Below are 20,774 nucleotides of genomic sequence, written 5' to 3'. Positions count from 1 at the left end.
CCAGGGCACGGTATGCTGATAATATTGGGAGATATGAATGCTAAAGTAGGTAAAGAAATAGCAGCTTTTACAGGAGCTATAGGCACACACAGCTTACATGAAAATAGTAATGACAATGGGATTAGACTGGCAACACTAGCCACAGAATACAATTTAGTAGTGGGAGGCACTCTGTTCCCACACAAAGAAAAACATAAGGGCACTTGGCTTTCACCTGATGGAAATACAACCAATCAAATTGATAACATTTTAGTCAAAAGGAAATTTAGATCAGCGCTGATGGATGTGAGAGCATACCGGGTAGCGGATTGCGATTCAGATCATTACATGGTAGCAGCAAAAATACGTATAAAATTAACAACAAAGAGAAAGAATGGAGGACAAACAGCTAAGATAGATACTGAGAAACTGAAGGAAGAGGAAACAAGATTGCAATATCAAGTTGAAGTAGAGAACAGATTTGCACTATTAGAGGTGGATGATGATGTAAGTTGGAACCAGGTAAAACCTACAGTGTTGGAAGCAGCAGAGAGAACTGTTGGCAGGGCGAGGCAACGGAGGGGGGGGGGGGGGGGGGCGATGGTTTGATGAGGAATGCAGAGAGGCAACCCAAAGAAGAAGAGAAACAAGATTAAAATGGATAGAGAATAGGGGAAATGCAGAGAGGGGAAGGATATATATAGAGGCAAGAAATGAGGCATGCAGCACTAACAGAAGTTCCACGTTGGCCGAGTGCATTTCGCGTTCGGCTACTAATCCGGTGGTCCGAAGTTCGATTCTCGGCTCGGTCAACGTGGATCAAGAGGAATTTATTTCTGGTGATAGAAATTCATTTCTCGATACAATGTGGTTCGGATCACACAATAAGCTGTAGGTCCCGTTGCTAGGTAACCAATTGGTTCCTAGTCACGTAAAAATATCTAATCCTTCGGGCCAGCCCTAGGAGAGCTGTTAATCAGCTCAGTGGTCTGGTAAAACTATGATATACTTATCTTAGCACTAACAGAAGGAAGAAAAGAATGCTAATCGATAGGGAGTTGGAAGAGGTTGAGAGCAACAGCAGGCGGGGAAATGTGAGGGCAGAGTTCCATGGTATAAATAAAATTATGAAGGGATACCAGGCCAGACTAGGAATGGTGCGCAGCAGATATGGCGATCCTTTAGTAGATAGAGAGGAAATTGAAGAGAGATGGGTAGAACATTTTAGAACCTTGTTAAATAGAACAACTCTTCCTGAACAGCCTGGGGAAAATGGAGAAATTATATTGAGAGAGGATGTTGAGGATCCAACCACAGAGGAAATTCTAGAAATAATAAATCACCTAAAGAATAATAAGTCTGCTGGCATTGACGAAATTAGTGCAGAACTACTGAACCATGGAGGAAAGACAGCTACAAGAAGGAATGGCAAAAATTGTGATTGGAATTTTGAGAAGAGAAGAAATGCCTGAGGAATGGGAGGAGGGACTGTTTGTGTCAATTCACAAGAAAGGTGATAGAACGGAATGTGGAAATTATAGAGGCATTTGTCTCTTAACTGTCAGATATAAGATTGTAGCTAAGCTATTGTATAATAGACTGAAGAGACAGTGAGACCATAGTACAGGATTACCAAGCAGGGTTTAGAACATCTAGATCAACCATAGACCAAATATTTATTGTAAGGCAGATTCTTGAGAAATATTGGGAATATGATAAAGACTCTTGGCATGCCTTTATAGATTTTAAGCAGGCTTATGACAGTATACGACGAGAGGCATTGTGGAGGATACTGAGAGAATTCAGGATACCAGAGAAGCTTATACGCCTAACAAAAATATGTTACAGGAATATGAGAAGCAGAGTACGGATTGGAGGGGAAGTAATTGGTTTTTTGAAGTTGACAATGGTTTAAAGCAGGGATGCGCACTGTCTACAATTCTCTTTAACCTAGTGCTGGAATGGGTCATGAGACAAACATCACAGGGTAATGGAATACATCTTGGGGAGGCTATGTGTGATAGATTAGCTTATGCAGATGATATTGACTTTTGTGGTGAAAACATCCAGGAAATTTATAGAAAAATGAGCATTTTTAGAGAAGCTACAAATCAAGTTGGCCTGGAAATAAATGAGGCTAAAACCAAAATCTTGAGGGTTTCAAGGCAGGAGAGGATACTGGGTAACATCAGGTGTGGAAATATGGAGTTAGAAGCGGTCGAGAACTTCAAATACCTGGGATCAACAGTTACAGCTGAAAATAGAGTTGAGGAAGAGGTAAAATTAAGAATAGCAGCAGCAGCAGCCAGATGTAGTTGGGCTTTAGCCAAAGTGCTCATTAGTAATACCTTATCAAGGAGAACAAAGGTGAAGGCCTATACAACCATTATTAGACCCGTGTTAACGTATGGTTGCGAAACCTGCAGGCTGACAAAGGATCTGGAGCGAAGGTTGGAAGTGTTTGAGAATGGAATTTTTAGAAGGATATGTGGACCGGTCTTTGATGCGGAGATGGGGCAATGGAGAAGAAGGCATAATAATGAACTGAGGGAAATGACAGAGGTACCCCTGATAACAGGCACGATTATGGCGCAAAGACTGAGGTGGGCGGGGCATGTGGCCAGGGCTCATGAGGATAGGCTAATAAGCAAGATTACTCGAGGACAACCGGAGGGCAGACGACCTCCAGGAAGACATGAGATGGTCTGATAAAATAAATAGGGACGTGACAGAGCTTGGAGTGGATGGTTCAGGGGATTGGTGGGATGTTGCACAGGACCGTGGTCGTTGGAAGCTTCTTGTAGCAGCGGCAAAGAGCCATGGAGGCCCGCAGCCAGTGGAGTTAGTGAGTGAGTGAGTGAGTTATAGATTTGAAGGCAGTGGAAAAAGAGTCAGTCAAGTCTTGAGGGTATTATCGAATAAATACATAGACACACAATCCCCATAGGGGGTTAGTGCCACCAGTGCACCCCACTCAGTCCACTGTATGCATCACTAGGTTCTTTGCAGCGTTCCTCCAGCCCCTTGCTGCAACCCTTTTCATTCCTTTTACTATACCTCCATTCATATTCTCTCTCTTTCATCTTGCTGTCCACCTTCTCCTAACAATTGTTTCGTAGTGAAACTGCTTTGAGGTTTTTCTCCTGTAACACCTTTCAAACCTTTTACTGTCAATTTCCGTTTCAGCGCCAATTGACCTCATAGGTGCCAGTGTTTGGCATTTGGCCTAAATTCTATAAACCATTCTATTCCATAGACAAATGAGATAAGTTTTAAAACAGCAGTGGTTAAAATTCAAGATGGGACTTAGATAAATTGTGGATAAGATGGAGTCTTTTTTTTTTTAATCTACCAACCGGATGACTACAGAGAGTGTCCCCTGAAATATTTAAGGTTATAATAAGAAACGGTTCAGAGCGCCTCAGTGGCGTGGTTGGTATGGTCTTTGCCGGCCACCCCGAGTTCGAATCTCGGTCATTCCATTGAGGGGCCAGAGATGTGTATTTCTGGTGATAGAAGTTCACTCTCGACGTGGTTCGGGAGTCACGCAAAGCCGTTGGTCCCGTTGCTGAATAACCACTGGTTCCATGCAACATAAAGACACCTTACAAACAATATCGGTTCAGTATTATGTCACAAAGTAACAAAGGGATAATTTTGGGTTCGTGAAGAAATGCATCGGAATTCGACGCACGCCATGAAATTAGTTTTTATTTTTTCCTTTTGAGGTCAAGCGTTGGCGGATACCGGAATTGTTTTCCCGTTAATGTTTTTAAGATTTCATTGGAAAATATATTCAGCATCATTAGGGAATTGAATGTTAAGAAATCACGGGGCCATTCATGATTTCTTCCAATTTCTTTGAAGTCGGAGCTCAAGGCTTTGTAGTGACAAACGTATCCAAAAAAGAGCAAAGAATTTGTGAGGTTAAGAGGGCATTGTGGCTATTACAATTTCCTCATATACATATTTATATTATATATATATATATATATATATATATATACCATATATATATATATATATATATATATATATATATATATATATATATATATATATATATATATATATATATATACATACTACATACATGCATACATACATACATACACACACACACACACACACTTGAATGTTGTCCTTTATACACTTGACTGTTTTATTCTTGAATATTAAGCAACTACATTGTTTAATATCGAATTTTCTATACAGCCTGGTAACTTTCACCCCCAGGGAAAATATAATTGATAATTTGATAATTGATTCTCCGCCAGCCAGGATACGAACCATTGTCTGATTGAAAAAAACAATTGTAGACAGTGACTTTAACCACACGGTTATCATTCCCCTTGCATGTAAATTACTCCCAGAATATTGTGAATTCTGCTTTAAACTATATCTGTGGCTTACCATTTCACATACACACACACGTTTATATATATATATATATATATATATATATATATATATATATATATATATATATGTATATTTGCACAATTATTAAGCTACATATACCCATTAATATCGAATTCGCTATTCTATGCAAATGACTTGCACAAGAGTAATTATAGCCAATAAGTATATCTGCTCCATTCGGGACCTTAATTCCCCCTGGAATACTGTAAGAGTGGTCGAAATCTACTGCTTGTTGCTGTATCTAAACCGAAAGCACAGGTTCGAATCCTGAGGGCTGAAGCAGATGCTGCACTTGTCGATTAAAATTCCCTGCCCCCACCCCCCCCCCCCCCCCCCCCCCCCCCGGTCGTAAATTATTCCCAAGGCATCGTGAATCCAATGTTTATTAATGACATTTATGGCTTTAATATTTGTAAATGTAAAAAATTGCCGTGGGTAGGTGGTTAATATATATATATATATATATATATATATATATATATATATATATATAATATATATGTAATATATATGTATATATTAAATATGATATATATATATATATATATATATATATATATATATATATCATATAATTATATGTGTGTGTACGACAAGAAACTAAAAACTTTTATTGACTACCTATAGTGTTTGTTATTGAGAGCTAGAGTGACTTCCAGATATTAGTCATACGCCATATGAGTTTTAATTATAGACGTTTGAATGCATTTTCGGTTGTTCATCGAACTGTTCTAAGCAAGTGACTAGCGACTGGTACTGTGTGGTACAGCCATCTGTCGGAAAAAAACAGGAATTAAAGGAGGTTGTTTTTTTCAGGAGAACAGCATTACTAACAGATGCTTACAGTGCCTGTGTAATAATACAGTTATTGGACCTGTACATTTTACCAGCTGATGCTTACAGAGCCTAAGTAATAATATAGATTGTCTTGTAGTTGAAATAGTACTGACTGGTTATCTACGACTTGCATATCATTAGTATCACCTTACATGAATAAAATTGTAAACAATCGAAACATCAATTAATTTAGCTGGTTTCCGGGCCCCTTTCTCGTGTGTTGGATTCATTACAATAGTATATGTTGTGATTTGAACATCATGTCGATTTACTCGTGAAAAACAACCAAAATCAGACGTACAACGTTGTAAAGGCGCAGTTGAGAAAGGCCATCGCCAAATTTACAATTTCACGTTGTCAAGTCAGTGGAACGAAGAGGAATTCAGCTCGTCACGAAATGTTATGATTTGCGTTCGTTGAGCGTCAGCCAAAGTGCCATTGTTTACCAGTCTGAATTATGTGTTATTTACTGCCAAACCACAAAGAAGTTTGACATCTGTTAGGAAATAATGAAAGGCTAAAAAGACCTACCGAAATAAAATGTAAAAGAGTATAAGTCATACCATGACAGGAGAGAGATGGAGAGAGAGATTGGCAACACTGATTGCTGCCGGCGGTGGTGTGTAAGTTATCGTACAGTGTATTTTTTGTATTTTAGTATTTTCTAATACTCTAATTCTATTAATACTTAATTAAGATGGATATTATTCATTCCATGCATTGACAAGGCAATGGCGAGATATTTGTCCCCAAAACAAACAGCAAACGAAAATAGTTAGTAACCAGAGAAAACGATCCAATTATGTACTGCACATAGATAGTTTGTGCATAGTGACTTGGCGGAACATTCTTAAATCTTGTAAAAATGGCGTTTGGTCGTGTTTTATAACGAAAGCAAAATAAAACATTACAAACATGCTAGATTCTAGTAACATCGGTTGGTATGTGATGTTGACTGAGTTAACCAACACTCCTTTAATTCCTGAGTTTTTAACTTTGTTATTACTAAATATAACGCATGTAAGATAACGATGAAAAAAATCTTTATGTGCACAGATACATTTCTAGATATATTAACTAAACATAGGGGTATCATTATCTGCTGTAGTTGACACCCGAAATACAGAATAACAGCAATGTTTAAAGGTCTGTCCACACTAAGAAACATTGCTTGGAAACAAAGTTCGCAAACGCTTTTTACCGTATATTTGTTTCCTATCCAGAATGGAAAACCTCTAGTGATTCTGTGTATATATGTATATGCGCACATGTATAATGTATGTATGTGTTTATATATATACATATGTATACATGCATATATGTATATATACATGTACAATGTATATGTTTATATGTATATTTATGTACGTATGTATGTATCTATTTTCAATTCCGCCAGAGGCAAGTCAGCATGACACGCTCCTTTTTCTAAAAATAGCCAAATAGAATACATAGGCTACTGCACCGATAAACATCCTGACGACAGCTGAGGTCTGGACAGGAAATAGTGCTTGCAAGCAGTTTACAAACTGTTTGCAAACATGTATCCTAGTGTAGACAGGCCTTAAGAAAGACTCATAGAGGTGTAAAAAAAGTGGTGTATTTCTGAAAATTTACGACGATAATGAAAAGATTTTCCAAATTCTAACCTTCCCATCGGGAGGCTTACAGAATTTATATGCATCTATGAAGAGAAGTAAACTCACTTTTCTTTCCGAAATAATATAAATTCATCAACATGATAAAAATATCTTTGTGGTGAAGAGGATAAATCTAAAATTAGAAAAAGATAAATATTGACCTGGGTCAGAACCGAGACCATTTTGATCTTTGGAGGCGACATTTGCGTAGCGTGCTGGAAGTTCAACTCCCCAGCGTCCAAGACCAGGTCAACTCCTCTTATTATCAAGGTCTCGTCTTCTTCCAAGAGGAGGTCGAACAAAATGATTATTGCCCTGGCCAGGTCATCGAAGCCGGTGGTGTTGGGGTCACGGTGACCTGGCCGACCTAGGATGATCTGGCGTTGGTCCTCCTTCACTCGGGGAATAGGGAGTGCTAACCTAAGTGGGTGGATATTCAGTGTTCAGCGTTGTGTTTGAAAACTAAGAATGATTGTGCATATAACTTGAGTTGCGTTGTGGGACCTTTTGGGCTTATTTGTTCAGTTAAACGCACTCACAGATATACACACACGAATATTGTACAGTATCTTTCACGAATACGTCTCTACCCTCTACCCTGTTTTCTCCGCGTAACGATCTCACAACACCCTGGTCCATCTTGTCACCTATGCTAACCTATTTACCTTTGTTTATTGTACCTACTTTCCTCTCCTTTTAGACCCCTCTTACTACACACTACTACATGAAATATTCAACTCATTACACATCACTTTCCACTTTTTATCTTTCATTCTTATTCAACATAAACTTTCACTTCCATGCTTACAAGATTAAGCCTTTCGGGTGGTCCCTTCAGGCATTCCACATTTTGCTTTCGTAAGCAATCCCTATCTATCCTCAAACTTTAGCTCAAACCCTGCTACCTTCCTTGCTTCACATAGTTCGTAATTCAGCTTTTCCTCATCTTACCGCTATCCCTAGATTACTATATGAGTCAACCACTTCCATTTACTGCCCCACCATCTTCCTGGTTTCCACTGACCTTGTGTCTCTAGGATCCACTTGCAACTTCAGCCTCGAACGAACACTTTCATAACTTTCCCGAGCTTCTGCAGCTTTTCTTTACTGCCACCCTAGTTGCTCCATTCTCCAATCGCTACTTTTTTCTTATGGTTTCAGTTATGCACTTACATTTCCTGGGTGCTACTTAGGCTTGTTATCTATGCATTACTTACTCCGAGGTGGTAGCACTGAACATGGCGGAAGCTCTTTGGGACGCTGTGTTTATTACTATAGTAGATTCACATCAACCTCAAGGTAATCAGAACCATTATCTACATGGTCCTAAATGCTTGTTTCGTTCACGTCCATCTTGGTAACTATATAAGAGTCTTATCGTATAGTTCTTAAGGGTTTTAGGGTCATTTTTATAGTGAAAGCAGAGAGGTAGGGTTGTGACAAGAATGTGGTGCATCTATTTGTGAGAAAAGAGAGAATTCCCTGAAAGAACAGGCAATGGCTGCTGCTTTGGCTTGCCATCGTCACCTACGCCGAGGTGCTATGGTATTCACATCAACTGTGCATCTAATGTCTAGGCCTGTCTCTTACGACACTCCTGATTGGATTTCACATAGGCAGGATGTATGTTCCACCTCTCCTGAGGGATACTTTTGTAAGTGTATCCCTCAGGAGAGGTGGAACATACATCCTGCCTTTGTGAACTCTCTCGAGAGACAGAGTTTCCAGCCCTGTGACTGGCTTATCAACAGCCAATCAGGAGCGTCGAAAGGGACTGGCCTAGACATCAGATACACAGTTGATGTGAATCTACCATAGCACATCGGAGTAGGTGACGATGGCAAGCCTGTTCTTTCAGGGAATTCTTTCTTTTCTCACAAATAGACATACCCCACCTTTCCACGAAATGAATGACTCTCTCCATAAAAATGACCTTAAAACCCTTAATAACTATACGAGAAGACTCTTATATAGTTACCTAGTTGGACGTGAATAAAACAAGCATTTAGGACCATGTAGATAATGGTTCTGATTACCCTGAGGTTATTAATACAAGCAGACATATCAGCAGAACATCTAAGAGAACTACGAAACATGACAAGCAGCCCAAAAATAGCTTTGGCAGGTAATGAGTTCTAGGTCTCTATTCACACGATGAAAATTTAGCTTTGAAATGAATTGATGTGATAAGCTGGCGACAATAATCAACGGTTAAAGCTTTAGAAATTAATTTCATGATGCGTTTAGAGTCACACGATGCCTTTAGTTTTTAGCAGCTAAATTAACAATGAATTTAGAAAGTAATTTTGCGATTAATTAAAACTTGACAATCAGTTTTTAGGGTGAATTATCGTCAATATATCATGACTGAAGCAATTTGTTTAAGTCTTCATCATTACTAAAGCTGACGAATTGGATTTTTAAAAAATAATAAAAAATAAAGAAAATAAAAAAAAACCTCAACCCTCATGAAAAAACAAAGCATGCCAGATGATTAAGAGTGACGATTCGTCAAGATGGTACATCGGTATTGCTTATTAAAATTACCATTATTTCGTCCAAAAAGGAAGTACTATATAATGCTTCTGCTTCGGTACGTTTCTTTTTGTATGTTACCAGGATTATGCTAAGTCCTATATGCAGTTTTATGAGATTTTTTTTTTTTTTTTTTTTGTGAAATCGTGGTTCTGGAGGTGACTAGGAGACAAGTGAATAGATTACCCCCCGGTTGGGAGAGTGTCCGACAGGAATGTAACTTTTCGAAAGAAGGCCATCTATGGCATGGATTTCTTGGCCTGTTATTAATATTGAAATATTAGTACATACGAAATATCTATGGAAAGAAGAAAAGCGAAATGTCAAAATAATGCTGTCCCCTCAAACACACATGCACACACACACACGTGTATGTAGTATGTATATCTATATATATATATATATATGATATATATATATATATATATTTATATATATATATATATATAAATATATATATATATATATATATTTATTATATATATGTATGTGTGATATATTATATATATATATATATATATATATATATATATATACATACATATTATATATAATTATATATTAATATATAAATATAGTATATATATATATTGTATTGTTTGTATATATATATATATATAATTATATGCATATATATATGTATGATGTATATATATATATATATATAAACTACAATTAATGTTTATGTATTTATATATTCATAAGTGTTGTTGTATCTTTGTATACTTCATATACGAACATTCTAGTCTGAATTCTTTTGTGAAAATTCTCTTCTGTTTTCCTATTTCCCCTCCGTTATCATTCTCCTTTATGAGTGACTACGTGCCGATGTGAGTCCAGTTCCCAAATTCTCCAAAATTTCAGCTTCCTTGTAGTGTTTACTCTACTGGCTTATCTCAGTGATAAATGCGTAGCGGGGTAGCAGCAGCAGTGTGTCATCATTGACGATCCAACGCCAGTGGTTATGATTTGCTTTTCGTATCTTACAAGTGCCTCAGTGACGTAATATGTTTGGTCTTGTCTTGTCACCTCGGTGGCCACGAGTTTGATTCTCGGACATTCCATTGAGATGTTAGAGATGTGTATTTATGGTGATAGAAGTTCTTTCTCGACGTGGTTCGGAAGTCACGTAAGCCGTTGGTCCCGTTTCTGAATAACCACTGGTTCCATGCAACGTAAAAACACCATACAAACAAACAGTACAAATAAACAAACAGCTTTTCGTATCTCGTATAGGAGTGGGGTGGTTAAATTCCCCAATTTTCATTTTATATTTTGAGTCCCTAGACGAATGAAGTAGGTAGCTCGATGGATATCTTAAGGTCATCGGTTGTATTATGCGATGGAATGCGCACTCTTTGGTCTGCTCTATTGTTATAACTAATTGGAAGTGCCATTGGCATCTTGTTAGATTTATCGATATTTTTTTTATACCAATTCTGTATTATCGGCCAACTCCTACATCGAAAATGTCGAGCTCCATTTCAAGATAAACTTCTTGTATATGTTGCCACTTCAATAAATTTTCTAGGTAGGGTAGCGACGATTAAACTATACTGGTGCGGGCTATAGTTAGATAGGGAATCCTCCAACATCTGCTCTCAAACTGATGTGATCAAAGTTCATGAGCATTATCATCATCTCTATCCACTCGCTTGTGATTCGAAGCATAAATTCATTGAAAGAGGCACATGGCTGAGGCGTTGCTCACATTTCACGAGAAATCTTGTTACCTCTAGTGTAAGTTTTTCGCAACAGTGTCCTGTGGAAAGTGACTTATCCTTACTGAACTTAGACCGAAGCTCATCAGCACAATTCCTGTAGCCAATGACTCGTCTATGAAGACAGCTAAATAAACTCAGCCTACCCAAAAGTTTGACTGTTATAGCTTTTAGCAATTTAACCTTCAAGACTATCAGAGCGGAACAGAATACAGAATTTAGGCAAAAGGCCCAGCGCTGGGACCTATGAGGTCATTTAACGATGAAACTGAAAATGACAATAAAGAGGTTTGAAAGGTGTAACAGGAGAAAAACACTCGCAGTTACACTATTAAAAAAATTGTTGGGAGAGGGTGGAAAGTATGACGGAGGAAATATGAACGGAGGTACAGTAAAAGGAATGAAAGGGGTTGCAGCTAGGGACCGAAGGGAAGCTGCAAAGAACCTTAAGCAATGCCTAACCCTCTTCGGGATTCAAGGCTATCACACCCCCTGACATTTACCTAAATATACCTCACTACCAAATTCCTAATATGCAAAAAATTAATTCCGGCTCTTTCACTGCATTCCTTCGGTGCACTCGGCTTAGTCTAACCTGCATGATCGTCACGGCTTTCTTGATGATCGTCGGACTGAGCTGAGACGCGTGCGCCAAGGTCATGGTTCCGGAATCCATGAGGACGTCGATTCCAGTGACGACGGCCGCCTCGTCCTCCTCCAGGAGGAGATCGCACATGAGCAGGATGACCTTGGCAGCGTCGTCCATGGTCGACGAGTAGGGGTCTCTGATCGAGGGGCGTCCCAAGACGATGAGGGGCCGAGTGGGGTCGATTCTCGGCAAGGGGAGGAATATCCTGGCGTGGTTGGGGAGTGAGTGGGGTCAGGCAGTGATGTTAAAGCAAATTGTAACTATTTATTATAAGACAATTTCATTTATCCTGACCAGAGAGTCATTTCTAGGGTAAGCATGCGACTGGCACGAAGGATTTGCGGTTAGATGAGGAGTGAAAATGGAGCGGAAAAGAAACGCTAGAAGTTGCAAAGCTATTGTAGATTCACATCAACCGTGCATGTGATGTCTAGGCCAGTCCCTTACGACGCTCCTGATTGGCTGTTGGTAAGCCATTCGACAGGGCTGGAAACTCTCAGTGTCTCGAGAGAGTACATATAGGCAGGATGGACGTTCCACCTCACCTGAGGGTTGAACATACATCCTGCCCATGTGAGCTCTCGAGAGAGACTGAAAATTTCCAGCCCTGTGATTGGCTTATCAACAGCCAATCAGGAGCGTCGTAAGGGACTGGCCTAGACATCAGATGCACGGAAAGGAGCCAGGATGAACGAAAGAAGAGTAAATTGCGATAGGAAGCATTTTCCTCTATTCTGCTTTTCCTCTACTCATCCCACAGTTTTTATTTATTATTATTTTTGTTTTTTTGTTTTTTATGAGAATTTATTTTGGGGTAAAATGACCGGAATAAAAGATATGAATCCCAATGTAGCGATTTCAAATAGTGTTTCTTTAATACCAATCAATATTCAATACTGATGCAAAAGAGTGAGTTATGGGAAGACATTGCCCTGTTGAACCTATAAAGAGTGAGGGCGAACAAATAAATCAAGTAAAAAATGCAAGTTTCTTCTGCGCAATCGAGTTTTCTGTACAACGTATAAAATGCTGTATAAAACCATCAGCTACGACCGCCCGGCAGCGCTTTAGCTGCTCTCCAGATGCGGTAGAGTGAGGGTAAATCCCACGCCTCCCGAAAACGCTGCCAGATGCACGAGCCATGGTTAACTTTAACCGTAAATAAAATAAAAACTACAGAGGCTAGTGGGTTGCAATTTGGTATGTTTGATGATTGAAGGGTGGATGATCAACATACGAATTTGCAGCTCGCTAACGTCTGTAGTTTTTTTAGATCAGAGGGCGGGCGGAAAAAAGTACGGACAGAATCAAGTGCGGACAGACGGACAAAGCCGGAATAGTAGATTTCTTTTACAGAAAACTAACAAGAGAAAGACAAAGACATAAGGTAATCAATCAAATTATATTTACAATTATTTCGGAGGAACTAACAAAATGTTATGTACATAATTTATCTTTTATTATTATTATTATTATTATTATTATTATTATTATTATTATTATTATTATTAATGGACACTGTTTTATTGGGCAAGCCAAAAGGTTAAGAACCTGGACAGCAAGCTTCCATAGAATAGAAAAGCCGATGATAAAAAATAATGAAATAGAAATAAGAGGATGTTAACATATAATAGATATCAATTAATGATTTTCAATCAATACCAAATAAAATTAAGTACCACAAAATGTATATAAAAACAAAAATAAAATCTAAGGATATACAAAAAGAAAGGAATGAAATATTACGATATTCCCTCAGTTATTCTTGTCTCTCATATTTATTTTATTTTTTGCCTAATTGCAAGTTATTCCTTTATTTTTCTCTCGCTACACTCGTTTGCTTTTATGTTTTGTTGTCTGTGAAGGTTGCAGTCCTAGAGTTACTTTTCCAAGGAAATTCTAGAAACCGTTTCGAACCTATTAAGTTTTAGCTCATATTGACAAAGGTTGGCTCCTAGATTACTTTCTGTTTGTGTGTTCGTAACCAGGTAGTACTTTGGTTGGCCTGAAGAGAATCGTTAGTTGATATCCAGGAATCGGCTTCTGTGTAGGACAGTAAGACTGAAAGTTCCCTAAAGTTTTCAGGGATTCGTGAAATCACAAATTCTCTTAGAAACGTTTGATCGAGGGACTAGTACTAAACATGGCGAAACAGTAATTCATCTACGCACCTCCGTCGTGTTTAGTACATAGCCCCTCGGGGGTTACATGAAAGACATAAACTATAATGTAAAAAGCACTAAATCGTGAGGACATGTTCTTTAATTCAAAACCAATGACTTTATTAGCCATGTTTTGTGATAATAGGTATATGCCGGTATTAAAAGAAAGAAAGAAAATAAAAAAAGTTCAAAAAAAAAAGCAGCCCAGTGCCTTCAGGTAAGCTAAAAAAAAAAAAAAGAATTCAGCCCAGTGTCTTAATGTAAACTAAAATAAAGGAAAAAAAACAGAGGTCAGTCCAGTGCCTCAAGGTTAAAAAAAAAATAAAGGAGTTCAGCCTAGTACCTTAAGGAAACTAGTGTTCAGCTCAGTGTCTTTGAAGTCCAACGATATAATATAATATATATATTATGTTTATATTCATATATATATATATATATAGATATATATATTATTATATAATAAATTTTATATATTTTATATATATATACATATATATATTTATATATATATATAGTATATATATATATATATATATATATATATAGATATATATATATATATAATATATATATATAGATATATAGAGAGAGAGAGAGAGAGAGAGAGAGAGAGAGAGAGAGAGAGAGAGAGAGAGAGCGCAAACCTGCATGACCGTGGCAGCTTTCTTAATGTAGCTTGGAGTCATTTGAGCGAAGTGACCCAGGGTCATATGCTTCATGTCAACGATTAATTCAATGCCGTTGATCCCAATGGCTTCGTCTTCGTCGAATAGGACGTCAATGACGTCCTGGTTTGCCCGGGTCAGTTCGTCTATGGTATAGTCGATGTCAAGGGGTACACCCATGCGGAATATCACGGGGCGTGCGCCGCGGACGGACGCCCCGGGTAGTGGCAGTATACCCCTGGGTAGAGTGGAGAGAGAGAGAGAAAAAAAGAAATCCAGTAACGGTCCAGGTACCTGCGTTGTCCCGTCTTCCATCAAGTCGAAAGACAAGAATGCTGTCAGTAATGAAGTTTTCAATGGAGTCTGATGTCTTAATGCTCATAGCTCACTTATGAATTCACTGTGATGCTTATTTTTTTATATACCCCATCTAAATACCTACCTAGATACAATTATGGTTGATGAAATCCGAAAGTAATATCGAGAATGATTGACAGTGATCCAGAATGGTAACTAGACACAGCGACGAATGTTGAATAGAAGTGTATTTTGCAGAATCGATATTTCACACTTTTTTAAGGTTTTTAGCTAAAATCTGAATAAAAAAAATAGCTCAATATTACATGTCCCTTGTCTTGATCGAAGATTGTTCCCAATATACCCACCAGAGGGACCTGATATTGTTACCAATATACCCACCAGAGGGACCTGGTATTGTTCCCAATATACCCAACAGAGGGACTTGGTATTGTTCCCAATATACCCACCAGAAGGACCTGATATTGTTCCCAATATACCCACCAGAAGGAACTGGTATTTTTTCTGGATAGTATATATGATAGAGGGAAGTGAAGTAATATCTTAGTTTTTACCAGACCACTGAGCTGGATTAACAGCTCTCCTATGGCTGGCCCGAAGGATTAGATATTTTTACGTGACTAGGAACCAATTGGTTACCTAGTAACGGGACCTACAGCTTATTGTGGGATCCGAACCAACATTGTATCGAGAAATGAATTTCTATCACCAGAAATAAATTCCTCTGGTTCCGCGTTGACCGAGCCGAGAATCGAACTGCGGACCACCGGGTTGGTAGCCGAGCGCGAAATTATATGATAGAGGGAAAAGGGTATATTATTCATCTGTAAGAAATATCTGAAATCTATCTTTATAGTTTTCGTCGTTTCATTCAGTTTCATTATGTAAATATACGATTTTAAAAATTCATAACCTCAACGCTTTGGAAAGGGCTTGAATAGGAACATAATGAATATGAATACTACTACAGAATTACGGGGCTCATAAACGGTGAATTAGCAAGCATAATTTAACGTTTCCTACTATACTGAGAATTCCCCTAATGGGGTATCGTCATCAGTGGACCTCACGCGGTGCACTGTAGGCATTATTTAAGGTTCTTTGAGGCGTCCCTTCGGCCACTAACTGCAACCCCTTACATTTTTATTACTGTGCCTCCGTTCTTGTGACATTTCTTCCAACTTACTTTCCATCCTCTCCTAAATATTGTTTTATAGTGCAACTGCTTTGAGTTTTTTTTTCTCTTGTTACACTTTTAAAACCTTCATTACTCTCACAGTTTCCCTTACAGCGCTGAATGACCCCCATAGGTCCCAGCGCTTGGCCTGTGGCCTAAATTTGATATTCCAGTTCCGATTCCTACACCGTAAAGTATTCTAGTTCCCCATACTTGGAACCTCTCTCAAAACTGGGGAAGTGTCGATTCTAGAAAACACCGAGAGATTTTTAAATTGTTGTCAAAGCGCCGGAGATTGTTCTGCTAAGTTAGTTCCTCGTTGGACGAGTGGTTTTCGCGCTTGGCCACCAATCTGGTGGTCCGAAGTTCGATTCTCGGCTCGGCCAACGCGGAATCAGAGGAATTTATTTCTGGTGATAGAAATTCATTTCTCGATATAATGTGGTTCGGATTCCAATATAAGCTGTAGGTCCCGTCGCTAGGTGACCAATTGGTTCCTAGCCACGTTAAAATATCTAATCCTTCGAGCCAGCCCTAGGAGAGCTGTCAGTCAGCTCAGTGGTCTGGTAAAACTAAGATATACTTAAATTGTTCTGCTAAGTTGAAGTGTGAGTGTATGTGGAATGGTGAACAAACTAATTGATTAATGGCTTATTCAGTCTTAGTGTACGAATGATAAGTGTTTACAGAATCCCTTATAAGCCTGATCGTGCTGTCCCCACCTCCATACAGAACTGTAGAATACTCATAAACCCCGAAAGGTTTATTAAAACGCGGAACTCACGTAAGAACAAAGACCCAAAAACAAGGCAGTTTAGCAGATGGATGGAGCTCATGATAATCACAAACTCTACCTGTTAAGTCCCTTTCAACGTTAATTTTGAGTCTTTTAAGTGTAACATCAGCTTGTGGCAATTTTAGCATACATGAGCATTTCATTTAACAGGTGTTTTAACCAGAAAACGAACTTCGGTTACACCGTTGTAAATCTCTAGTTCGGTTACGTAGTTATGGTTGTCCATTTCGGTTAGGAAATGCTAGTTCTATTTCGGCTACGTAATTATAGTTTTCCATTCCTTTTACGTAATTATCGTTTTCCATTTCGGTTACGCAACTACAGTTCGCCATATCGGTTACGCAGTTATATTGTTCCATTTTGGTCACGCAATTACATCTCGGCTTCGGTTACGTAATTATAGCTCTATTTCAGCTACGTAATTATAGTTTTCCCTTTTCCCTACGCAATTATCGTTCTCCATTTCGGTTACGCGATTATATTGCTCCATTAGGGTTATGCAATTATAGTTCTCCATTTCGGTTACGCGATTATATTACTCCATTTCGGTTACGCGATTATGTTGCTCCATTTCGGTTACGCGATTATATTGCTCCATTTCGGTTACGCGATTATGTTGCTCCATTTCGGTTACGCGATTATGTTGCTCCATTTCGGTTACGCGATTATGTTGCTCCATTTCGGTTACGCGATTATGTTGCTCCATTTCGGTTACGCGATTATGTTGCTCCATTTCGGTTACGCGATTATGTTGCTCCATTTCGGTTACGCGATTATCGCGATTATGTTGCTCCATTTCGGTTACACGATTATGTTGCTCCATTTTGGTTACGCGATTATATTGCTCCATTTTGGTTACGCAGTTATATAGTTCTCCATTTCGGTCACGCATTTATGTTTCTCAGTTTTTGGTTACGCAGTTATAGTTCTGTGTCGGTTACGCAATTATAGGTCTCCATTTCGGTTTTGCAATTATAGTTCTATTTCGGTTACGCAATTAGATCTCGGTTTCGGTTACGCAATTATAGCTCTCCATTTCCACCGCGACGAAACCCGAGAGAATCCGCAGGAGAGAGAGAGAGAGAAATTGACAATATGCATCTGTAATTCAAGTCATTGTTTAGACATCAGTCTGTCTGCCCTATTTTGTAATATAAAAGGAAAATTGTCTCGCATAAGGTGAGCTCATTCACTTGGCATCAATAAATTATTATTAGCATTTCGTGTCTTCTGTCAGATTTCAGATCTCCCACCCACATATGCAAGGCGTCTTAAGAAGCTTTCGAGGCAGAACAACAAATAAGTAAACAAAATCGTAGCCACCACACAAGCCTTGAGCGGAGCGCAAGCAAAAGGAAACAAGCCGTGACTCGAAGAAGATGCCAAACGATTTCCTCTTTTGAAGAAGAGAGGTGTACTCGTAGCTACCTGGAAAAGGGCAGACAGTTTCCTCATCATTCCAGGATTACGAATGACGGTCAACTGGAAAGTTAGGTTGGTGCAGTCTTCCAACACGACAAAGGAGGTGACACTGCCTTGCTCGTCTTCCTCATTCCACATGTCTATCATGAGTAAGGCTGCTTTGATAACGTCATCTAGATCGTACGCGTCCAAGTCAACTTTCCTCATGCAATTGAGCAGCACTTTGCGGCCGTGGGCGTCATACTCAGGCAAAGGAAGGATTAAACTGGGAAGAGACGTGGGACATCACGATGAATGCAACGTATTATACGTATTGATTTGCCTAATGCTATCTGAAGCTTAACAGGACTTTTGTAATGCAATTAGAGCCAATTATATCTGAGAACAAATGTGTGTACTAGATGTCAATGTCTACACATCAGTGACAAAAGATACCCTGTACTATTTAATTATTTTTCATGCTATAACATTTACAAGAGATGTGGTTTCCTATTAATGAAAGGTGTCCAGTTTTGTGCAATGCTATTTGGAGTGACAATAAACAATAGAATAATTGGCATCGTTGATAAGCTTTCGTCTTTCCTATGTACCTTGCGTTGCGACCCCCCAAAACTCAAGGACATTACTTTGCGAACATATAACAAGAAAATGTAATACAGTGAAAGGAATACCCTTACACGTACTGGAATGAAAGTTACGTCATAGCCAGATGACTAAGTCCCACACATATATATATTTGAAGGTTTAAAAAAACATCTGCGCCTTGGAAGTCAGGGCATGTTATCTTGATAGACTGTTTGGGAAGGGATCAAGACCGTAATGGAAGTGTTATGCATAAGAAATGCAACATTTCAAAGAAAGCGTTTTGTGCAGTGCCTCTGTCCACGCTGTGGCAGAGGCTGACGTGTACAGCTGTGACAGAGACTGAGGTCTACAGCTGTGGTAGAGGCTGACGTGTACAGCTGTGGCAGAGACTGACGTGTACAGCTGTGGCAGAGACTGACGTGTACAGCTGTGGCTGAGACTGACGTTTACAGCTGTGGCTGAGACTGACGTTTACAGCTGTGGCAGAGACTGACGTTTACAGCTGTGGCAGAGACTGACGTGTACATCTGTGGCAGAGACTGACGTGTACAGCTGTGGCAGAGACTGACGTTTACAGCTGTGGCAGAGACTGACGTGTACATCTGTGGCAGAGACTGACGTGTACAGCTGTGGCAGAGACTGACGTGTACAGCTGTGGCAGAGACGGACGTGTACAGCTGTGGCAGAGACTATCGCCAAACTTTTACTCGCCCAGTCTAGCACTTTGCTTAGTCAGTCACCATGTTCGGTGAATTAATGAGGTCATTAATGCTAAGGTGGAAGGGGGGGGGCGTTATCTAGATGCCTAAGATGCAGCTATCTTAAGCGATAGGACAACATTGATCCGAGCGTTGGTGAACCAATCGTAATAAGTTTTCATGAGATAATGACGAAAGCTTTCTCTTCTGATATTTTCAGGGTGAGGCCAAGAACTTTTCGAATGCGTTTTGTACATTCCTGTATCTGACATAAAGGAGGAGTTTAACATACAGATATAGAGATACAGCCTTTGAATGTTATATCAACACGATCACGTATTGCAGTGGAATAAACCAAGAAATCCATCAGCTCCACATTCTAAGAAACTTCCACTGAACAGAATGTTCATATGCATAGAAAAGACAAGCGAAGAACAGCAGAGTAACAAATGATAAAACAAAAGATAAGGAAAAATCATCTAAAAAATCGAGTTCTCTGTACTGTGTATTATGCTGTATGAGCCGTGACCCGTGTAAGCTTTCAGTCACGGTCAAGTGGTGGCCTGTCCTATAGCATTGCCAGACTTACGATTATGGCTAAATTTACCTTAAATAAAATCAAAACTACTGAGGCTAGAGGGCCGCAGTTTGGTATGTATGACGATTGGAGGGTGCATGATCAACATAGCAATTTGCAGCCTTCTAGCCTCAGTATTATATTAAGATCTGAGGCCGTACAGAAAAAGTGCGGACGGACAGACAAAGCCGTCACAGTAGTTTTCTTTTCCAGAAAACTACAAGATAAGTAGATGAAACCAGACAGAAATATGTACGCAAGACTAGTAGCTAAATTTGGAAAAGGTTAAGCCAATGGAAGAGGAGGCTTCCAAACGGCGTCAGCTTCTATTTACAACTAATGGGCGGTCGCATTTATAACACTATGGAATGAATGCCCCTTTTCCACAGGGCAGTGTGGCATCATGGAACCTCACAAGAATGGGTTGCTAACCCTGTAAACAGAGTATATGCACAAATATAGCCATTAATCTTCACCAAACTCGTTAAAATGAATGTAAACGGGACAGGAAGAGACCCGTCTCATTTTAATGGTGGCTTGTAAAAAAACTTTATAAGATTTCAAGTGAAAATTTTTTGCGTAAATCCTGCG

General features: G+C 39.1%; 2 protein-coding genes across 17 annotated transcripts in view; one reads left to right on the top strand and one right to left on the bottom strand.

Annotated features, from left to right (window-relative positions):
• The window catches only part of LOC135216148 (receptor-type guanylate cyclase gcy-15-like), a 97,167-nt gene that overhangs the window by 17,578 nt on the left and 58,815 nt on the right, over positions 1-20,774 (top strand). The window lies entirely within an intron of this gene.
• LOC135216151 (retinol-binding protein pinta-like) overlaps positions 1-20,774 on the bottom strand; it is a 63,061-nt gene that overhangs the window by 4,671 nt on the left and 37,616 nt on the right. For 2 of the 12 annotated variants that reach the window (XM_064251261.1, XM_064251257.1), the window contains exon 4: positions 18,330-18,588. The exons of 7 other annotated variants lie outside the window; for them this stretch is intronic. In XM_064251261.1, the coding sequence (XP_064107331.1) occupies positions 18,330-18,588 (259 nt within the window). Of the gene's footprint in view, positions 1-7,039; positions 7,299-11,729; positions 11,989-14,589; positions 14,849-18,329; positions 18,589-20,774 lie in introns of all 12 variants that reach the window. 3 more of the 12 variants (XM_064251259.1, XM_064251253.1, XM_064251252.1) reach the window with 3 other exon arrangements.

The sequence above is a fragment of the Macrobrachium nipponense genome, chromosome 6, assembly GCF_015104395.2.
Source record: "Macrobrachium nipponense isolate FS-2020 chromosome 6, ASM1510439v2, whole genome shotgun sequence".
In the NCBI taxonomy this organism is placed as follows: domain Eukaryota; kingdom Metazoa; phylum Arthropoda; class Malacostraca; order Decapoda; family Palaemonidae; genus Macrobrachium; species Macrobrachium nipponense.
Note: the sequence above shows the minus strand (reverse complement) of the source record. Positions and strands in the feature narration are given on the sequence as shown.